This window comes from Triturus cristatus, chromosome 3_1 (assembly GCF_964204655.1).
Source record: "Triturus cristatus chromosome 3_1, aTriCri1.1, whole genome shotgun sequence".
Taxonomy (NCBI): domain Eukaryota; kingdom Metazoa; phylum Chordata; class Amphibia; order Caudata; family Salamandridae; genus Triturus; species Triturus cristatus.
The window spans coordinates 842013744-842036440 of NC_140583.1; the positions used below are offsets into that span (position 1 = coordinate 842013744).

General features: G+C 42.1%; 1 protein-coding gene across 1 annotated transcript in view; it reads left to right on the plus strand.

The window, feature by feature from the left end:
* The window catches only part of LNPK (lunapark, ER junction formation factor), a 527269-nt gene that overhangs the window by 19618 nt on the left and 484954 nt on the right, over window positions 1-22697 (plus strand). The window contains exon 2 of the mRNA XM_085645246.1: window positions 4974-5064. Coding sequence (XP_085501372.1) covers window positions 5038-5064 — 27 coding nt within the window. The 5' untranslated portion in view covers window positions 4974-5037. The remainder of the gene's footprint in view (window positions 1-4973; window positions 5065-22697) is intronic.

A 22697-nucleotide genomic window follows, 5' to 3' on the forward strand; every position in this document is an offset into this window, starting at 1 on the left:
AGTTGAAGACAGCAGATGGATGGATGGATAGATAGATTGATATAGAGAAATAGAAATAGAATGTTAATAAAAAAACAAAAGGGCTTGATTAACTCCTGATCTTTACTAGGGGTCTAATTCTTAGAGAGCCAACAAAATTCACCCATGGTATATGTCCTTGCATTAATACAGATTTAAGACTTTCATGAAATCACAAGATTTTACAGGCCAGAAAATTGCACTCCTAGAAAATATTTTAACTGCTATTTAGCACAAGCAAATTTGCTCACTGGTCATTGCACTTTCCCTCCGACCTCCTATTTATATATTTTATTTATTTTATTTTGGTTTTTTCCTTCCAACCCTGGAAGAAGTTTTGCTTATGCCATTGTTGGGAGTACATTTTCAACCTTGGTTAGTATGGGAAAAGATTAAAGAAGAGCAGTCAAACCCCTCAAACATGAAATTTAGTAGGTTTGCACTCACTCAAAAGGGCATTCTAGCCCTGGAACTGTTGCTTAACGCTACCCCCAGTCCCAGTATGTAGATTTGTGGAAAGGTGGGAAAATAGGGAACTTGCTAAAATTTAAACTCTACTATAGTATGAGCCCTGACATAAGAAAGGCTAATATTGAAGCTTTTATGCAATGAGATTGCCGCCATAACTTGACGCTGCACTACATGGTACCAAAGGGACAAGAAATTTATTTTTTACAGAATAGTAGATTCTGTAGATTTCAGACTCCTGAAAATCGTAACTAAAGGTGATCATGACGAGGTGGGGAAGTTTTAATGCGAAACTTGAAGGAGTGACTGTGCCAAAGCCACTGCTCGCAGCACACTCATTCAGACCTGTACACGTTGGCAAACATATACGCTGTCATGGCCGAGGATGTTGCCTGTAAAGGAAGGGTACCATGGTCTGCTCAAAAAATAAAAAGAATGGTGGCCTCTTTGACATAGATTTTTGGGAATTGGTTGGATTGCCCCACAACCAGGTTTTGACAAATATCCTGAGGAAAATCGGAGAGAAATAGTTGTGTTTTAATATGACATACGTACCTGGCACGAGTGGCATATTGAGTCGCAGCAACCTGACAAATCCAAGGAAGACTGTGATATCCAATTTCTCACATTAGTTATTCCTTCAGGGTGCTGTCACCACTGTTGAAATGATGAGGAAAGCCTATCTTAGAAGGTTGTTCACAACAGCATGGACGGTAGTTGTTTAACCAGGTAGTGTGGTGTCAGCTTAAAATCTGCTGGTCTGACGTACCCTGAAGCCATCACACATGGCACCATTGCCACAAATTCTTCATAAGATATATTTTCGTTAATGAAGATATTGACTTGATGGGGTTCACATTTAGGATTTTCTTGACTATATTTTCCTTAAATGACACCCATTCCAATGTCTATGTGCAATGATCCTTTCCCCTTGGCTTGCGACTGGGAGTTGTATGTGTCTCCCAGCCGTCCTCTGCGGCGATCTGTCTTGCCTTGATGCAAGTTATGTATCTGCCTTGAATAAATTCTGCATCATGTTTTCTTGAGACTCTTCCGTTGACTTTATTGTGGTGTTCAGCAAAGTATGCGTCATTAGCCTCCGTAACTGTGCTAGGGGGCCATGTCTTCATTTTCTGCAATGTCAACACATTGTTACAAGGCATTCTTTTCCATATGACATGGTCTAGAAACCAGAACCATTTTCCAGACAAATATATATTAATTCTGGTTAAACTCCGTGTTCTCCAGTGGGCAGTATTGTCCCAGGCCTCCAATACAGAGATATAGTTTTTTTTTTATACAGCAGCAGCAGTGGATATCTGGAGTTGCTTGCAACACTTGGACATTGTAATGTAAGGCAGGATTTCTAATGTAAGTTATGTAGTAAGGTAAGCAGGGTGTTGCTTTCATGTGTACAACATGACTTTATTCTGACTGACTGTCTTGGCTCTGACACATACTTTCTAGTGTGGCCGCACCCAAAAATGGAAAGTAGATTAACTTCTTTTATTACCCGATTGTGTGGCATCTCAATATGGTGCAGTGGGAGGTAGTTAATCTTGTAGGTGTATAAGGTTGATTTAAAGTGGGGGTATGTGCATGACCCTGATGAGCTGTTGTAAAGTGGAAATGTGTGCTGCTGGTATTGGATAACAGGAGCCATGTCTTGCATGGGGAAATGGGTGGCCTGGACACGCATTACGTTATGATGGATTATAGTATTTGTTGATATGATGGAAAGTCCTCATTCATGCATGATGGTGTTCTCTTTTGCAACCATCCTGACTTTAATTATGCCGTTTGTCTTTCTGGTCTGGAATACATATTACACAAAACCCTCAACCCCCTCTCACTGAAAGACTTGTGTGGTACAAGTTACAGGACTGTCATCCAGACCACCACTTTCAGTATTGTAGTCCTTTCAAAACATATTTGCCTTGACTGCAGCTGCAGAGTGAGTATCAATTGGAATTGTACTGTACTGAGCCACTTGTGTTAAAAAATGCCTTCACCACTTGGAATCTTTTGGAAAATGTCTGATATTCTATTGCCAAAACCAACACTGGAGGTGGGCCGAAAGCAGTAGAGCTAGGCCGCTAATCTGATATAACAAAAAAACTGCTAATACTGCAACCAATTTTTAATCTCAGCTTTTCTTATGAGAACACGTTTTGAAAAGTGTAGAAGATCTTTGTTTTCTTTGAATTAATCAAAGATTTATTTTTGTTTTTTTCATTTTTTAAACTTCCATTTATAAGAGCAATTTTAGACTTCAATCGTCTATTGATGACTGATTTTAAGAAGTTTTTTCCACACCGTTAAATGAAACCCATCAAATATACTATTCAAACATCCCATTCATTCATATAGTGTTGTCGTACACATACATTCCTGACACATTCTAAGAAAAACATATACTACAAACATCGTTAAACAAACGACCTAATCTTTCTAATTAGACCACAGAAGAATGGTTTTAACAAGTTAATCACAAAGGTTATATCATTTTTAGATTACTCAAAATCTCTTGTGGTCTTTTGACAAGGTCTACGCGTTTCGAGACCCATTCTTTTCTGGGGGCTCTCATCAGGACCTCTGGTTGGTACTTGTTATGATCTACCAATCTGACGAAGAATGTAACTTGTTCAAAGTTCCGTTACGGAGTCAGGGAGGAGTGAGAATGGAAGCTGTCAGCTATTCTTTGTTTTAGCGAGAAAATCGCTGGTTTGATGCCATCTTGATGGTGAATGGAAGATTAGTCACGTGACTAACGCCGATTCCACCTCTTTCGAACACCGCGAAAGACGAAGCAGATGCACAGCTCCTAAAAAATCCAGAAGATTGATACGGCCAAAGAGACTGCGGCTAATCAAAAGACCACAAGAGATTTTGAGTAATCTAAAAATGATATAACCTTTGTGATTAACTTGTTAATAGACGATTGAAGTCTAAAATTGCTCTTATGGAAGTTTAAAAAATGAAAAAAATAAATTTATTGATTAATTCAAAGAAAACCAAGATCTTCTACACTTTTTGTTTCATTTCAAAACGTGTTCTCATAAGAAAAGCTGAGATTAAAAATTGGTTGCAGTATTAGCAGTTTTTTTGTTATATCTGATATTCTATTGGGCATTGCCGAAACATGGTGGAATTTATCTCTATCACAGAAACCCAGCACAGTAGCTGGAACAATGACCGCATCAACATTCGAACTGCTATACCAAGTACAGACTTCCTCAATACTGCAATGAATTTCATTGATTGTCCATCTCGAGACGATACATGGAAAGAAACTTCTGGAAACTCATATCAGTGACCTTTATACATGACTCTCCTTATTGCTTCCACTTCTCTTCTCTTGTTCATCCAACTCTTGCTGCCGTGCGTGCTACAGCTTCAAGTGCCAGGGAGTAGTAGCATGTCACCAAACGCTTGTTGCTATGTTGGTTGGCGACCTGCCAATGCTTCATAAGGTAACAATTGTTTAGTTATTGCATATTTCCAATATAGAGTTCCATGTATGACTTGCGACTGTAGTGCTGTGCCCATTTGATCTTAACCCTTTAGTTGCTGGGGCCTTTCGGTCCCCCGTGCAGAGCTTTTTTTTTTTTATTTTTTATTTTTATATTTGCGGTAATTCCTTCTTACACCTTCATGCATTGTCCAGATAAGGCACCCATGCCAAATTTGTTTTATTTTTCCAACCTTCTTGGGATTGTAAGGGCACCCAGGGTTTGAGGATTCTCTGGCGGGCAATGAGTTAATAGGAAAAATATACATGCATACACAGGTTTGTTTGGGGAAAAAGGATGAAAGTGCTGTACAAGAAATTAATTTTTCTCCTCCACCCCTCCCACCTTTCCTCCCTTCCACCTTTCCTCCCCTCCTCAACCCACCCTCCTGTGTGACTGGCCCTAGTTACTGCAACTCAAAGCACCCAAAAACAAGACCTGGACACGTCCTGTTTCACCCAGCAAAATCAACTCTGTTTTTTTTACAATGTGTATAGCTGTGGAAATTGGGCCCTAGGTCAGTCGTCACCCTGAGAAAGCTTCGATGACGCCCAGGATTTCGCATAGGATCTGTCTTTGGTTTTGCCAGTGCTTGTATTGATGTTGCAGTTTTCCAGTTGGAGTCTCAGATTAAAAAAATAATAAATTTGCCATTCTGATAACTTGGTGACCCGAGATAATATGTATTGGTTGCAATAACGTATTGACAATTGCATATTAAAGGCAATTATTTTTACTGGTCAATTACTCGAATTTCTGTATCATTCATTTTAAACTGATGTAACTGTAAAAAAATAACTTCTTTCGCTTTGTATTTTTTCACAAAAATCTGAAAACTAAGAAGTTACATCTGAGTAATTTAGGGTAACTAACTCGCGAGCACTGCCAGTTTGACGTAAAAAAAAGTGAAATATTAGGTTGAAAATGTAATGCACTGTGTAATTTCATAATTAATATGTGCATGTTTTCTCCTAGGTGTGAAGACTGTCTAAGCATTTTCGGTCCTTTTCGCATCGCTGATCTCAAAGACTGGAAAAAAATGGGGGGAGTTCTTTCACGATGGAGGGTAAGCAACATCCCTTACTTGCTGGGATGCCTATATCCTTCGATAAACGTACTTCTGTCCACTGTAGAACTGGGAGACAATTTTGATAAGCCTATTTTATAATATCGGTATTGTACTGTATTAGGATTACCAGATTTGAGCTGTGATTTAAGATTTAAATAAAACTCAATCCTCCTCTTAAGGAGTGGAAATATTTTAATTCCCTTGCTGAGCATTTTCTGCTTGTACTCTCAGAACTCACTGCAATTGTGGGTGTAAAAGAACGTTTTTCTGGCTTATCCAGGAAAGTCATGGATTGGCACGCTGTTATTTTTTTTTTTTTTATAAATATATACACACCGCACATAACCCAACCAGCTTTAATTAACAACCGCAGCTGTCCAGATATTGTACTTGTGATCTGTGACTTCCATTGTGTTTAACTAAATCCTTGGGGGACTGCACAACAGAATGAACCGGGTTTGGGCAGTGTTTACTAATTTTATGTTTGCCAGGATAGGAAATAAATCGAAGGAATCTGCGATTTCTGCCTCTTGAAAGGCAACTAAATTTGGCCATTTCCGACTTTGTTTTTGAAACGTTGAGCTCAAATCTAAATGGGCAATCCCGCTTGTCTCTTATTCATTGTAGAGTTATGTAATAATGGTGTAACCCTAGGGTACCACTGGACCCGGGTAGTAAACAGTACAAAAAAAAGAGCGCTCACAGTGGAAATTAATTTTACAAGATGCGAGATTGAGTTATTCAAATAACACCATGATGAATTCAAGCGAATGTGATTTTAATTAGAACACATGATTATCGAAGACCACATGATTGTTTGTACATTTAATTAAAATGGTGCTTGGAGAAGGGGGTAGAGTGCTCGGGAAAGAATCTGCTAGTGAGGTTTGTAGGAAAGGCTATGTGCACTATATACATCAGAAACAGCTGAAACCTATCCAGCCTAATGATGGCAAATTAATACAACAAACCTAGTAGATTGTAGCCGCAGATAATCTCGGTCAACTATGCATGCAAAGTAACATAAAACTGTCGACGTTTCGACCCACTTTTCCCCGTGTTATGAGGCCACGTGCCCCATCACTATTTCAAGTTTGCCTGCAATCAAACTGCATATCTTCATGAGCCTTAGAGCTCATCGTTTCTCAGCCTGCGGCCTGATTTTTCTTGCTGCCTCTAATCGGTGTTCTGCTTTCACCCCCTTTTGGTCCTGATGAAGACCCCAGGATAAAGATTAAATTACCTTGATTGTATATAGGGGTCGAAATGTCGACAGTCTTGTTACTTTGCAAGCATAGTCAACAGATTGATTATCTGCAGCTACAATTTGCTATGTTTGTTATATTAATTTAAAAACCAAAGGAAATGATGGACGGCAGTGTTGAACATTGCAAGCACTCACCCCCAGTCAACTGATCTGGGTTTAATCCATCACCGTTCTTTAGCCCACTCTGCCACCCCAGTTCAGACATGGCCATATGCAAATCAGTCTGACCCTGTGCCTCATGGGAACAGTCCAGCCCGAACTGCTGAAGACGGCTGAAATGCCAGAAACCGGTCCTAGGAAGCTTGTTTCCGGTCCAGAGAAGACATGGCTTGGCAGTTCGGGCTGGACTGTTCGCATGAGGCACAGGGTCAGACTGATTTGCATATGGCCATGTCTGAACTGGGGTGGCAGAGTGGGCTAAAGAACGGTGATGGATTAAACCCAGATCAGTTGACTGGGGGTGAGTGCTTGCAATGTTCAACACTCCGTCCATCATTTCCTTTGGTTTTTGCTTGGTTATATTAATTTGCCATCACTAAGCTGGATAGGTTTCAGCTGTATCTGATGTATATATTGCACATTGCCTTTCCTTTCCTACAACCCTCACTAGCACACATTCTTTCCCGAGCACTCTATCCCCTTCTCCGAGCACAATTCTAATTAAATGTACAGACAATCATGCTGTCTTCGATAATCGTATGTTATAATGAAAACCTCATTCTCTTGAGTTAATCATGGTGTTATTTGAATAACTCAATCTCTCCTTCATTGTAGGCATTCAGGACTTTGGCCTGTGTTTTGAGGACTGCTGCTTCAATGCCATACCCTGGGGTTTTGTTTCAGAATTATTGTCTGTTTCACCTTTTAAGGTGAAATATTTCTGAAATGAGCTTTGTGTAGGAGAGACTGTCTTCCCACTTTTTATATAGTTCTTTCTACAATCATGGTTGACCTTCTTTTTTGTTTTGTTTGTTGTTTTTTTTCCTCATTGGCCTCCAACCCCAGCTAACCTGAAATCAAAAGGTTGCCTCTCTTACTCTGTTAAGAGGAGTAGGCGTTGGGGTAATCCTCCACGCTCTTTTTGTCCCCCACCTACCAGTGGCGTACCGACTTCTTCCAGTTGCTGACCTCCCGTTGATATTGAGAGGATGGCCATGCTCTACAGGTTCCTTAAAACCGACGACTGATGCTGGTGGCCTACCATTGATCGACAGCTGGGGCCCCTAGGGTAATAGCACAAACCAGCACAGTCTAAGAGATCCCTGAGGCTTAATCATAGGACAAAAAGAAAGAAAAAAAAAGTTGGTGAACTGTGCCAAAAAAAAAAAAAAAGGATTAGACTGAAGTCCAGCTTAACGGGCAATCCCAGATAATTCTCTTCTTAGAGTTCTTCAATCTGGCCAGGTCTGTCTTTGATGTTTTATACAGGGCAGAAAGCCAGTCCGTATGTGTGGGGCGGTGTGGTCTCGACCCATCTCTTACATATTTCCCATCTGGCTAATATAGCAAAAAATAAGAAACCTCTATTGCAGCCCGTGATGTCACTTAATATACCAAAGATAATAAGTTTAAGAGATCTGTATTGTGTGGCCCAAAATAGATGTTAACGAGACTCCCAACACCCTTCCAAAATACAGAAAGATGGGCACTCCCAAAACATATGTACATCAGGAACACTCTCCAGATTACATTTTTTTGCATCTAGCAGGTGGGGCTTTAGACATTTTAGAGAGCTTCGCTTGAGAAAGATAGGTTCTATGTGTGGTGAAATAGTGGTTCCTCCTCAGCCAAGCTGGTTTAACAGCTGAGAAAAGAGGGTTATAAGCTTTGCCACAAGTCCACCAAGTCTATCCCTGGGAAGAATTCCCCCCACAACTCTACGGCTAACTCAAAATCTCCATCAATAGATTCTTCAATTGCCCAATAAAAGAACAAGATCTTTCTTCCCTGCTAGTCTATTAACCAGATGTTCTTCCAAAGGGTTCCCCAACCCTATTGGATTTTTTAGATCCTGGGACCAGCTTTTTAGCTGCAAGTATTTAAATCTAGACATACCGTCCTCCAGTTTATCATTTAATTCAGTCCAAGTTAAGTTTTCGATCTACCGCTAAATCCCCCCATGTTAATAACCCAGCTGTTTTTAGGGGGACAGCCAACAAGTCTTGAAGACAGTTAGGAGTTCCTGGACTATCCCACAGAGGAGCTAGCCTTGAGTAATATTCGAGGCCCGTTAGTTTTTTAATTCTGGCCCAAATCTGAGCCGCGCCACCTAGGACTTTCAGTCTAACCTTCTTAAAGAATTTTGTCCTCATATTTGAATAGAAAACCTTCATATGGAAGCCCCGATTGTTGTAGCATAGCTCAAAACATTTTGCCTCTCTGACGAGTCTGGAGATTTTAGCAGCATTCTAGAGTGCACTAGCTGAAAGGCCCAAGCATAATACTGAATCGGGAAGAGTGAGACCGCCTTTCTTCCTTCTCCGTCTTAGTTTTTTCCACAATATTCTAGTGGATTTATAAGCCCACACAAACCCGTTGATAGCTTGCTGGAACTTGTCTATCAACAGTTTCTCAAAATTTAGTGGAATCGTGTTAAATAAGAAGGTTACTTTTGGTAAGAATATCATTTTTATCAAATTCACTCTTCCCAAGATAGACAATGGAAGATGGACCCAAACTTTCATGAGTTTTTTTACTCTTTTAGGATATTCTCAAAGTTTACTTTAGCTATCTTATCTATCTCTGGGACTATTTTAACTCCTAAGTAACGCAACTCACTTTTGGTTTGGTATCGGTACTCCGGCAAATTCCAGGTCATTAACTCCGTTTTATCTGCATTGAGCTCGTAGCCAGAAACATGGCCGAAATCTCGCGCTAGATAATGACCTGGGGAAAAGAAGATTCCAAATCGGAGGAAAGAACAAGGATATCGTCGCCATACATGGCTACCTTCCTCTCCCATGAACCGCTCTTAAATGATGAAATAGCTACCTCATCTCTAAGACGCTGAGCAAACGGCTCTATATACAGATCAAAAAGAAGAGGGGAGAGGGGGCAGCCCTGTCTAGTTCCTCTTTTGATTTTAAACGACCTGGTCACTCTGCCATTTACCACCAATCTTGCTGAAGGCTCGCTATATGAGGCGGATGGTTTGACAAAATCTAGGCCCAAGATTAAACTTCTCAAGGGCTGCAGTGAGATTTCCAGTTGACTCTGTCAAATGCCTTGGTTGCATCTAGCGTCATTGCCGCCAAAGGGAGGGAGAAATTAGAAGCAAGATCTATTGCACCAATGAAATCATGTGCAAGGTCGAAGAGGTTCCTGCCTTTTACAAAACCCTTTTGATCGGTGTGCAGTTAATCCCCCACTACTGCCCCCAATCTATCTGCCAATATTTTTAAAAATACCTTGTAATCTGAATTTGACAAGGAAATGGGTCTGTATGACCCACATTTTGTAGGGGGTTTATCAGCTTTCAAAATTAAGGGGATATTTGCTTCTCCCCATGTAGTGGGTGGTTGAACTCCGTCAATTAATATTTTATTAAAGACCTCAGACATGACCGGAATTATTGCATCCCCTAGTTTTTATAAAGTTTGGCGGGAAGGCCATCTGGCCCAGCAGCTTTACCCTTTTTGCATTCTGAAAGTGCCTTCCTGACTTCTTGATGTGTTATTTCAGCCTCTAAGTTGTCACGTTGATTTACTCCTAATGTTAGCTGAATTGGTTTTAACCAGTCTTGAATAGATGTTCTATCTGGGTAAATTTCCTGTCATACAACTCTTTAAAGTAAGCATGAAAGGCTTCACCTATTTCATCTTTCCTGCTTATTAGCGATCTAGTGTGCACATTCTCTATTTCTTTGATATGATTTCGGGCTCTGACCGATTTGGCTTTCCAGGCCAATAATCTCCCAGCCTCCTCTCCATATTCAAAGTGGGAGAGCTTACTCACCTCCCACCTATTGGAAATCCTAGTTTGAATTATATTATCCAGTAAAGTTTTTGAGGATTCCAATTCTGCCACTAGTGTCTGACGGAGTTCCTGTTCCTGGTCCGTTACTTTGTTAATCTTCTCCTCCTGCATCTTCATTTGACGCTCAATGGATGCGATCTCCTCCCTATATTGTCTATTCTTGTAAACAGTTTTATTTGTGATTAAGCCTTTCAGAAAAGACTTCAGGGCATCCCAAACGACCATAATATTTGCCGAACCTATATTGATATCCAAAAAGGGTGTCGTCTCCTGGATTAAATATCTAGTTATGGCATCATTTAAAAGGAGAGTACGGTCAAAGGTCCATACCTTCTGTTGTTCCTTCCCCACCAGATCTAAATCTAACCAAACTGCAGCACGGTCTGATAAATGGGGAGTCAGATAATCAATCTTCTTAATATTGCCTCGTAGATCACTACTAATTAGAACATAATCTATTCGTGATTTATGCATGTTTTTTTTATTATAAAATGATACTCCCAACTGACAGCCAGATCTTTCCCTCCATATATCACATATGGCATATTGCTTCATCATTATTTTTAAATATGCCCTAGATTTGGAAGGGATGTTGGGTCTACTTTTTGGTGATTTATCCAATTTTGGATTCAATACTATATTGAAATCTCCTGCGAGAATGATTGTATTGGGCAATTCCAGGAGATTTGCAAAAATAGTTTTTAATGTTGACGGGTCATCCTAGTTAGGGCCGTAATAGCCTACTACTGTAATAAGTATATTTTCCACTAGAATCTTAGCTATGACCCACCTGCCACTTGTGTCTGTTCTGACCTCCTAAAGGGTGGCATTCGCTTTTTTTTTATTATTAAGATAGCCTCACCTCTGATGTTAGCCGTCTGGCATGAGGAGGCACAGTGCTCTACCCACCTAAGCGTCCCACAGAACTCACTAATCAATTTTTTTTTTAAAGGTGTGTTTCTTGTAAGGTGAATATCTGTGCAGGTGAATCTCTTAAATACTGGAAAATCTTCTCCCTCCTACTTTTGACTCACAGACCGTTCACATTCCACGATAAACATTGTACTGTCCTCATGGGCGGGTAAAACATTGGGTTTTAGCTTTACCCCATCCTACGGAGTTCCGACACCAAACCAAAAATGGAACAAAATGAACCTCAGCTGAGATGCAAGGCGAATGAGTTTTTCCTTTTTCAACCTCCTGCCCCAACACCCGTGCTCCCCCTTCCCTAACACCCACCCACTCTCCCCTGGAGAACCCTACCCCCATTTACCTGGACAAGTCCAGATTTTACCGGCCGGTATGCTCTAAACTACTCCAGTTTTACTCTTTAACTATTTTCCAAAGCTGTATGTATAGATTCATATCTTTCATATGTCAGATTTAGGAGAAGAACCTATAAGTGTAAATATAAGCAAATTGCTAGTGTGTGTGTGTGTGTGTGTGTGTATATATGTGTGTATATATATATATATGTGTGTATATATATATATATATATATATATTTTTTTTTTCTTTGACATGCAAGGGGATACTGAAGGTTATTTTAGATCCTCTAGGTCATCGGCTTCCTGCACAGATTTTACAAAATAAATTTTATTATTAAACATAATTTTTAACTGTGCAGGAAACTTTAGTTGGACAGTTGCCCCCAGTCTCTTGAAATCCTCCATTCTTTTATCCAACTCCCACTGTCTATCCAAAGTAGTACGTGAGAGGTCTGACCTTATTTAGAAAGAGAAAAATCTCTTGATGTTAAAGTCTTCAGTTTAAGAGCAGCTGTTAATAATTTCTCTTTCAGAGAAAGTCAGAAAGTTAATTAGAATTTTCCTGGGTTTTGTCCGATTGGGATGTCGTCTGAAGGGATCCCTATGGATTCTTTGAATGTCCTTCTTTAATTCGTCCTCTGATTCTTCGATCTGTATCGTGTCTTTAATGAGGGCCACCGTAAAAGATTTAAGGTCATCACCCTCTTTTCCTTCTGGAATATTTAAAATTCGCAGATTGTTACGTCTTGAGTTGTTCTCCAAGGATTCAACTCTATCTCGGAGGACGGCTTCTTCTTTTTTTAAGTGTGGAAATTTCCGCTTTGACCATTCCCAGGTCATCTTTGAAGACTTCCATGGCGTTCTCGAAGGCCACTGTCCTTGAGCATAAGCTATCAAATGTTTTCTCCAGCGATTCACAAGAGACAAATCTCCCCTTGGTTAGATTCCGAGACAGCGAACACTCTTTTGATATCTGAGGCCATTGTGAGGAACAGATTTTCCAAAGGGCCACTACACACATCCGCTGCTCCCACCGCTACCTTTGCCCCCATATCAGACCCCCCCACTGTCTCCTATGCATGTAACTATTGACATACTGTTCTCTAAAATGGCCACATTTTCAAAACCTTTTAATAGATTAGATTGATTAGCTGGTGATTTGGATTGCTGCGCTGCTGATCCAGGGAGATTCGAAGGAGGGTCAAGAGGGGAGCAAGAATTAAGCGAGTGGACAGGCATGGGAGCAGGAGTCGTGGTCAAAGGCAGGGAAGGATCTACATCCATACCAAAAGAAGACGGCCTTACTAACCCCTCCAATTCAGAAGCCTCTCTTAGGGCTTCCCCCTGTTTTACCACATCCAACACTTGATGGAGAAATTTGAAATACTATCTTAATGAGGGCGTTATTCTTATTTTGGCATCTGCAGGTATACCGCTCTTCCTTGTGGTCTTAGTGCCCTTTCCTTTATATTCTCGAAGCTTTCCCCAATACCCCCCTCTAGACCTTTAATTGGGATGTCTTTGTGTGTTTTTTTTTTAAATTTTATTTTTTTTATCCACAAGTTTAGTTTTATTAACTTTTTTCCCCTCGCAATTCTCCTGAACATTAGGTTCTTGAATGTCCACCCCTTGGGCTTCCCAATGCTTCCTGCCCCTTTTAGCTGTTTATTTTTTATATTTTTAGGAGCCTTGGAAGCTTTCTCTATTGCCTTATCCTTCACCTCCTGTAGATTACTACTGGGCAGGGGGGGTAGTATAGATATCGTAGAGGGCTTTGACGGCGTCAATACACTCAGCCTTACTTTTCCAGAGCCTCCCCCCCCCCCCCCCCCCCCCCCCTCTCCGGCTCCCCTGTCTCAAACTGTAAGGTGGAGAGGACTTACCAGGATTAATGAAACCCCGGGCCCCCAATACCTCACAATCCTGGTCCTCCACTTCAATGACAGCCAGGATTTGTCCGCCTTCCTCCGCAACAGCGACGTCTTTCTCTCCCCTCGCTGCCTCTTCCTTCTCCAGCATGAATGCTACGGCTGCATTCCCTGTGCTGACGCTGCCACCGCACTCCCTCCGCGAGACCGCCGCACTCCCTCCGACCGCCGCGTAGAAGCCCGCGTGTCACAAACCCCTGGCCTGTCCGCCACTCCAGAAGCTGCGCGGGAGATCCAACGGAAACTCCCAGTGCATCTCAGCCCACCTCAACGCGTCGGGTAATAAGACCGATTTCTCCATAATTTTTTTTAGAGTTCTTAAAAGCTCTTTTTTCTAAAAGAAAATATAAACTCGCTTACTCATCTTAGCTCATAGCAAATGCATATCTTCCTGGAGCAGAAGAGCTGCCGGCACCGGCCTACGACCGCTCAGCTCACGGCCGCCATGTTCTCCCCTCAAAGATGGCTTTAGCCGACATCAACTGTTTTGTGCAGAATTATTTGGTTCTTTAATTGTTTTCATTAGAGGAGTGTGTAGTTAACAAATGATTGGCATTACCTTCCTTGAAGGGTTTCATATGACTCAATTTAGAGGCAAATTGTGTCTTTTTGCACAGAACATATATTAGTGGTATTCCTGTGGCTGGCTTCTTGCATTAATTCCGGTTTTATGAGGTTAGTGACTCTGGCCAGACTAAGTCTTTCATGGTTTCTTCTTGAGGGTTCATGGAAGTTTTAGTTGTTGCATCCAACTAACATCTTATTTTTAGGTCTCGCTTACTCCGCGCTTGCGCCGTCTCTTTGAGACCTGCTGTCTTCAGGCTATGGCATTAAGCTCCTCCTGTCTTTACAATTGACTTCTCTTTTTGTCCTTTGTAAATGATGGCTTTTGACTTGTCAATAGGCTTAGTAGTCCCTTAGTACCTCCCTCTTTCCTGTTGCCTCCCATAAGGACAATCCCTCTTGCATGTATCCGTGCACACTAGCTTTCAATTGCAGTTAGGGAGCACTCTTTACTTAATTCCTGTCTTGCTTAAGCAGGCACGATAAAGCACATAACAATAGTGCTGGTTCATTTGAATATTTGCAGTGCGCCATGCCCACTTTCACTTTCATAATGGCTGCTGCGTATTTTAGATGCAGCCTTAACAGCACTCGTTGGGCGCCGGTTTCGGCAATGGCTCCCGATTGTTTGTATTAGCAGCACTCATGCGCACTTTCAATTTAACAAAGGCTGCCGCCACATGCGGCACTCGTGACACTGGCGGCGGCTTTTTTTTAATTTTTTTTTTTTTTAAATGAGTTGAGGTATACAATCAACTGTGAGGGGTAGAATGAGATCGCCCAGCTTTAACAATAGAGCTGATCTGCACGTTTGGTGTGAACTCTCGGCTGAACTAGCTGCATGACGTAACTGAGTAACGAGGCTCATAAAATCATAAAAAATGGTTCTAGACCTGCAGGTCTAGTAACTTGAATAATCTTCTCGACCTAACTGTAATGTACTTGACCCATGAACTAGTCTCCAATTGCGTGATCGTAGGCAAATATTTTGTCTTATGGAGCCACCCATTTCTTTATGATCACATAAGAGCACCTTCAACTATGCAAGTTCACTATTTCTGCTGTACAAAAAACTTTTATTTACTAGACTAAATGTTTGCTCCATGTATAACAAGAATCGAGCCCATATGTACGGTACACATGATCCCTGGCTTGCCCATTTGGGCCAGATATAAGACCGTATTTTTGCGGTCACAAGCGGGAAATTGCCCCGTTTGCGACCGCAAAAAAGATTGGTGGTATGTACAAACGCTATTTTGCGAGTAGGTGACTTTCAAAATAGTGTTTGCAAGTCGCTATTAGGAAGGGGCGTGCCGAGGGCATCCCTTCCTAATAGTGAGTCAGAATTGTATGGACCATTGTTTTGCGACTGCATTTGGGGCCGCAAAACACCTACTTCAAAGAGGTGGTAAGCCACTCGCAAACAGGAAGGGGTCCCCAGGGGACCCATTCCCATTTGTGAATGGGCGTGAAAATATTTTGAACCCCTTCGCTGCTAGGCCTTTTCCCCCCCGTGCTGAGCCTTTTTTTTGGCTATTTGGGATAGTTCACGCTTAGGCCCTTGTAACTTTTTTACCACATATGGTATCCATGCCAAATTTGCGTCCTTTTCTTCCAATATCACAGGGATTCTAAAGGTACCCAGGGTTTGTGGATTCCCCTGGAGGGGACCCAGAAATCGGCCAAAATACAGCTAAATTTTGTGGGGTTTTTTGGGGGGGAAAAAAGTGCTGCAAATGAAAGCGTCTGGGTTTTTTCCCTGCAAATGGTATATACAAAGTTTGTGGGGCTGAAATCACCATTTTCCTAGCTATTAGGAACAAGCTGACGTTTGGTTGAAGGCTAAACATTTTTACACACTTTTGGCATTTTACTGGGACATAGCCTACTTTTGCTATTTTTGTGCTTCCAACCTTCTTCCAGTTAATGGTAGAATTGAGTATGAAAGCAATAACGGATCCTGGAAAGCTATACATTTTAGAAAAGTAGACTAAAGTCTGAGGTCAGCAAGGGGTTATATGTGTAGATTCTTCAAGGTTTCTTTATAGAAACTAACAGTTGAATATAGGAAAAATTGAAAATTAGTTGAAGAAAAGCCATTTGTGCCAACGTTTTCACCTGTAACTTATTTTTATTATGACCGTTGTTTGAAAGCAATATACCATTACATCCGCTGGACCTTTCTGGTTGTGGAGATGTATAGGATTTGTAGGTTCACCAACAACCCAACGAACCCAGAGCCAATAACTGAGCAGCGTCTTGCAATGGTTTTTCATTATGTACTGGGTATATAGCAATTCATTTGGGAAAATGTATACATGGAAAAATCGGTATGACAGACACCTATGTATTTCTGAAATTGGAACAAAATATAGAGTTTAGAAACCGATATTTGCACATATCCAAAATTGTGAGTACCCATACTAGCATGAGAATTATAGGAAATTTTTCAAAGTGACTTCTTTTTTATACATTGTCTTTCATTTGGAAGGCAGAAAGGCATTGAAAGGCAATGGGTAATAACAGTTGCTCTACAATTCTGTGTTACCCTAGGTCTCATGAGAAAAATGGTACCTCACTTGTGTGGGTAGGCTTAGCTGTAGATTTTGAACCCTAGCTCTGCCGGCACATAGGGAAACCTATACATTTTTTAAAACTAGACACCAGGGGAATCCAGGATGGGGTGACTCGTCTGGCTCTCACCAGGTTCTGTTACCCAGACTCCCTTGCAAACCTCAAACTTTGTAAAAAAAAAAAAAAAACCTGAAAAAAACCCACATTTTCCTCAGATTTCTGTGGTGGAAAGTTCTGGATTCTGCGTGGATCCATAAAATTCCACCCACCTTGCATTCTCCAAAGTCTTCCGAGAAAAAATTGTACTTCACTTGTGTGGGTGGGTCAAGTACCTGCGACAGGCAAGGGCCCAAAACCTATTGAGGCAACATCAAAATTACCTATCACAAAACAACCTGGTTTTGTAAGAGGGGGGGGGTCCCATGAGTTTTTGGCCCTGGGCTCGGCGGCCATCTTGGGGAAACTACCAAACCCACACATTTCTGAAAACTAGACACCCGGGGGAGTCCAACGAGGTATGGCTTGCGTGGACCCCCCCCCCAACATTTCCTTACCCAGAATGCCTTGCAAACCTCATTTAGCTGGAAAAAATCACTTTTTTCTCAAATCTGTGTGGGAAAGTTCTGGAATCTACATGGGTCCACAAATTTCCTACCACCCAGCGTTCCCCCAGGACTCCCGATAAAAATGGTACTTCACATGTGTGGGTGGGTCAAGTACCCACGACAGGCAAGGGCCCAAAACTTATTGAGGAGACATCAAAATTACATATCACAAAACAACCAGGTTTTGCAAGGGGGTGGGGGGGGGGGGGGTCACCTAGGATTTTGGCCCCAGGCTCGGCGGCCATCTTGGGGAAACTATCAAACCCACACATTTCTGAAAACTAGACACCCTGGGGATTCCAATGAGGTATGGCTTGCGTGGATCCCGCTACGTTTTCCTACCCAGAATCCCCTGCAAAACTCATTTAACTGATAAAACCAAATTTTCCACATTTTTTGGTGGAATCACCGTGCTGGCACAAATGTCCTAATCCACAGCGTTCCCCTCAGTCTCCAGAGTAAAATGATATCTCACTTGTGTGGGTGGGCAAGGGCCTGTGACTGGAGAAAAGCCGTCGTGGAAGTCCTATGCCTAAAGACTTGCTGTAGAAATGGCAAAATGCTTTGTCCTTTTCTATCTCGGCGTGAATGGCACTGTGCTAATCCTATGCTTAAACTTTGATAGAAACGCAGACATTTGAGGTGAGCAGATCTAGAGTGTCGCTGATGTTGAGTGCTCTATACAGGAGCTGCTTTCCACCTAAACTTGAGAACTAACCTGAGGGGTGTGAGGGGTGTGAGGGGTGTGTGTGTGTGTGTGTGTGTGTGTGTGTGTGTATATTGTACAGAGATATTTTACAGATTTGTTTTATTTTCTGCCAACCTTCTCAGATTGACCCTCGTCAGTTTCTTGACTGTCTGAATGTAGCAGTTGGTTAATTTGTCTGTCTACGAGTGATTATATGTATCATTTCGTTAGTTTGCTCATTTTACATGGATTCCTGTTTCGCAGATGAGAGAACTGAGTCTTGAATAAATTGACTTGCCCAGGTTCACACAATGTGGTGTGGTAGAGAGGCCGGTATCGGAGTACTGGGCTCCTGGATCTACTGCGCCTCTTTTACTGCCAGCCTTTTTTTTTTTTCGTAAGCAAGGACTAGAAGTACAAATTGCTTGTTTACGCACCGCTTGCAGGTTTTCAAAGCACATACATAAAAGGCATTGTCATTTACTTTTAAAAAATCTCTTAAATACCCAGTGAAACGTATTATAAATCATACAGGATAAAAGCAGGCCTATAAACGTATCCTGGATAAGACATTATAGTTACATATTATTTATGAATTAGCTATAAAATAATAGCGGTAAGAACATCATAAATACATTTCATCCTTATTTATAATCGGTCATATACCGGTCGCTACCTATGAGGGACTGAGGATAGGTGCCAGAGGATATATCCTAAATGTACCTAAAAAATCGGTGCCGGCTGGCAATGATTTAAAACCGTGTTCTCCGTTGGTAAATCAAAGCTAAAATGATTATAGGTGGCAGCAAGCACATTAATTACGCAGGCGGGGTTATTCTTCCATTCCATGATAGGAAACCACGTTTGTTTTCCCCCAACTTCCTAGCCTGTCTGCCCCAGCATTTATACAATGCCATCTCTTGATTATAGATACCCTGCAGCCGGACAAGCCAGGCCTGTACTGACGGGGACTCCGGTTCCTTCCATCTGGCAGCAGTTAATATCCTGGTAACAGCTACTGATACAAATATAAAATACATCTGTGTGGTACCCATACCACTGTTGCTATCATGTCCTAGAATCATGAAGGTTGGACTAAGATTGATCCTGCGCCTCCATAATCCTTCCCAGAAGAGCTCCAGCCCATTCTTAAGAAGTAGTAACCTGACGCAGTCATGAAACGTATGTACCAGCATCGCGGGCCTTCCCCGCACCTAGGACACTTATCATCCGTTCTTTTGCCCCACTCAAACAATTTGGGGGGGGGGGTAATATACAGATTAAATAGCGTTTTGTGATGCTGAGCCAGAAGGTTTGTTGACAAGAAGATCTTTGCAGCTAATGCTCTTACCTTGTCTAAATTGACATCTGTCGCATAGCTTGCTTTCCCAGTTAGCCTTTGTCTTCTCAAGGTCATCCAGTAGACTGTCCAGCAGCATGCTATAGATATTTCTTATTATACTGTGTTCCTTGACAATTACCTCAACGAGTGGTATTCTATCTAGGCATGTAGCCGCCCTAAAACTGTTGCAGTATTTCCTAATTTCCACGTATTTAAAATAATGTTTGTTAGGGATGTCAAACCTTTGCTGCAAATTGGTAAAATGGCATATCCGGTCATGAAGGAAGAGATCCCCTATTACTGTCAGTCCAAGCTGCTCCCACTGCCTTTCCATTGCATCGAAGAATAGAGGCAGAAAAAGGGAGACTTGTTTTATATCTGCTATATTTCAGTATCTTCATAGTTATGCGAGTCATGCACCATACTTTCCAATCATTATCTTAAACCAAACTTTTTTTTATAATAGCGAGGCTCCCTCCTAAGCAATAAGAGTCCCTCAGCCTTTCCCCCTAGAGCTAACTCATAGATTGTAGGAAGGGCACCATGACTTTCCTGATCTGCCCTTTCACCATAATCTATAGTAAATAAAATTTGCTTTTGCTGAACTAGCGTCGCCCAGTGATAAAACGTAATATTAGGAACCGTTGGCCCACCCCGTCCCTGTGAGAGAGATAGATACTTTAGCGATCGTCTCACCTTCCCGTATTGCCAAATAAAATTTATATAAATGGGCTCGGGAGTTTTCAATATTGCTTCATCTACAGCCACTGGCAGCAACCGAAAGGGATAGAGAATCTTAGGAAGCACTTAATTTTCAGAACATTGCCCCTACCAATGGTTGTTAAATAAACCCATTTATGCTTTTCAAGTCTGTACTTATTTTTATAGCCAGGGGATTAAAATCCATTCTCCCTATCGTGTCTACCTTGGGACTAATGCGAACACCAAGATACACAACTGTAGCCACCCGCCTTGGATCCTGCAAAAAAATATTGTCTCTGCAAATAATTTGTGTTTTCCCTTTATTCAAGGAGTAGCATGAGGTTTGACCAAACTCTCCAGCCACAGCTTCGATTTCCCTGACTCTTCCTTCAGGGTCAGGGGCTGTGATAGCAATGTCATTAGCGTATGCAAGCACTTTAGTTTTGTATCCTCCGCAGATGGATCGGTTTTATCCCCTGGTTATTCAAGATCTTTTCAATTAGTGGGTTTATATAAAGGGCAAGCAAGATGGGAGAGCAAGGGCACCCCTGCCTTGTCCCCCTCGAAACGTTTATGATTTCCAACTCTTATCTCAGAAGTTGGAGCCGTGCATGTGGTTTGGAGTACATAGCTTTAATAGCGGTGATCATCCGGGGGCCAAACCCCTTTAATTCAAGTATCCCCCCCACAGGAGCCCCCATGCTACCCGATCGAAAGCCTTCTCTGCCCTGAGGAGAACCATAGCCTTCTGTCCCCCTGTTTCAGCTGTGATATCTTATAGGGTTATAGCCCACCTTACATGGTCTGTTCCCCTGCCTGGTATGAAACCATGCTGCCAGGGTGACACCAGATGGTCTATGACCCTCCCTCCTTGTCCTTGGGAAATATAATTATATCAGTGCCTTCCCAGGACTCTGGTGGAAACTCATTGTATTGTACCCCCAGGAACAAATCTAAATCAAATGGGGGGGCTAGCTGAGGTTGGAGTATCTTATACAATTTAGGAGGTATTTTATCAGGACCAGCAGCTCTCCCTGAAGGAAGATATTTTCAAGCTTCTAGAAACTCTTCGAGTGTTTTATTTCCAGCTCATTCCTGGCAGTTTGATCTAATATGGCCCGAGATCTGCATCTGACACTACTCGAGAGATATCCAAGGGTACCCCTACATTTCCTTTGTATAATGCCTGATAAAATTCCTGAAACACTCCGAGTAGATCATTAGTTTCTGAATAAGTTCTTCCATCCTCCTAATAGAGGTTATCCTACTTCTTGCTGCTTTCTGTCGAGTGTGCAGTGCAATTCTTCTCCCAACCGATTCTATGTACTCGTATGTCTCGTTCTTATGAGTGGAATTCTTCGGCCGACCTTTGGGTTAGCCATCTGCTGATTTCCGCTTTTAAGGCGATAATTTTGAGCTGAATTTGTGCCACCCCTCGCCCCGTGCAATATGAATCGTGTGTTCTTGCTCTGCCTTAGTCAATTCCCTCGGCAGCCTCTCGTTCAGTCTGGTGCCGTCTTCTCTCGTGGGCAACATAGCCAATAAGATCGCCCCTCAGAGCGGTCTTGAAGGCATCACAAACTGTACCTCGTGACGCACTATACCTATTACTAAAAAAAGAAACCTGCGTCCTGTTCCTAATGTGCTCGACGAAGGATACATTCGCCAACAGCTTCCTATCAAATGACCACCTATAGGGACGCTGTGCTGAAATTACCCTTCCTCCCCCCCCATCCCCCCCTTCCCCCCCCCCCCTTGGCGTGCCTTCAAACCCCAAGGATCCACAAGGACGTCTAGTCTAGTTAGTGTTAGCTGATATGTTCTCTGTGCAGTTTGTGTCTCTTGAACCTGTCTTTGGGGTTCCACACCTACTTCAGTGCAAACCTCCACTCTGGTGTTTTAATCTGCGCTGGTCCTTCCTACACAACCCCAGCCCCGATGCCATTGGCACAGGTGCTTTTACCAATACCGGTGTCTGACTAAGCTGAACTTTTCCCTGCTTTGACTGAGGTTGTGTCTTGAATTTTCCCTGATTCATCCGGTCCCCAAACAGTCAGTCTGACCGAACAAAGTCTTTGCCGTTAGGCTGCCATCAGGTGCTCATCAGCATTTTGGCTCTGACTCAGATCAAAGCCATTTACCTTTTGGGGTTGACAATGGTGGTAATGGGAATTAATTTCCCCTACATTAAAATGGGAACTTTTATATGAACCTACAAAAGGCCAGTGGGCTTGTTACTTCACCTGATACGGAGTTGATATGCCCCTCTGGGTCACCAGCATAAGATACTCCTTCCTTTGCTGTGTTGATTAGACGTACCTCTGACGTCTTGGACCAGCAACTTCCTTATCTGGAAGTTAAAACTAACATACCTACAGAACTATTGCAGCCTGAGCAGGCCACATCGGAGCTCATAGCACCATTTAACTTAGACCAGGTACACATTAATGTGTCAGTTAGAGCTAAGGCTTGTTCTTGACCACCAGTGAACAGGCAGGTAGACCAACACAGACCAGTCCCAGGAGACCCTGATTTATTTTTGTTATGTTTTAAAGTTGATTATATATATTTTTTTTAACTCTTCATCTACTCCAGCGAGGCTGGTGGTACAGGCATTCACCAGCAGGGTGAAATCCCATTCATTCCCCACAATCTGCCCACTCTTAATCTCCCACCAGACAGAGAATCAGAGGAGTGAGGCATTTGGGAAACAACGG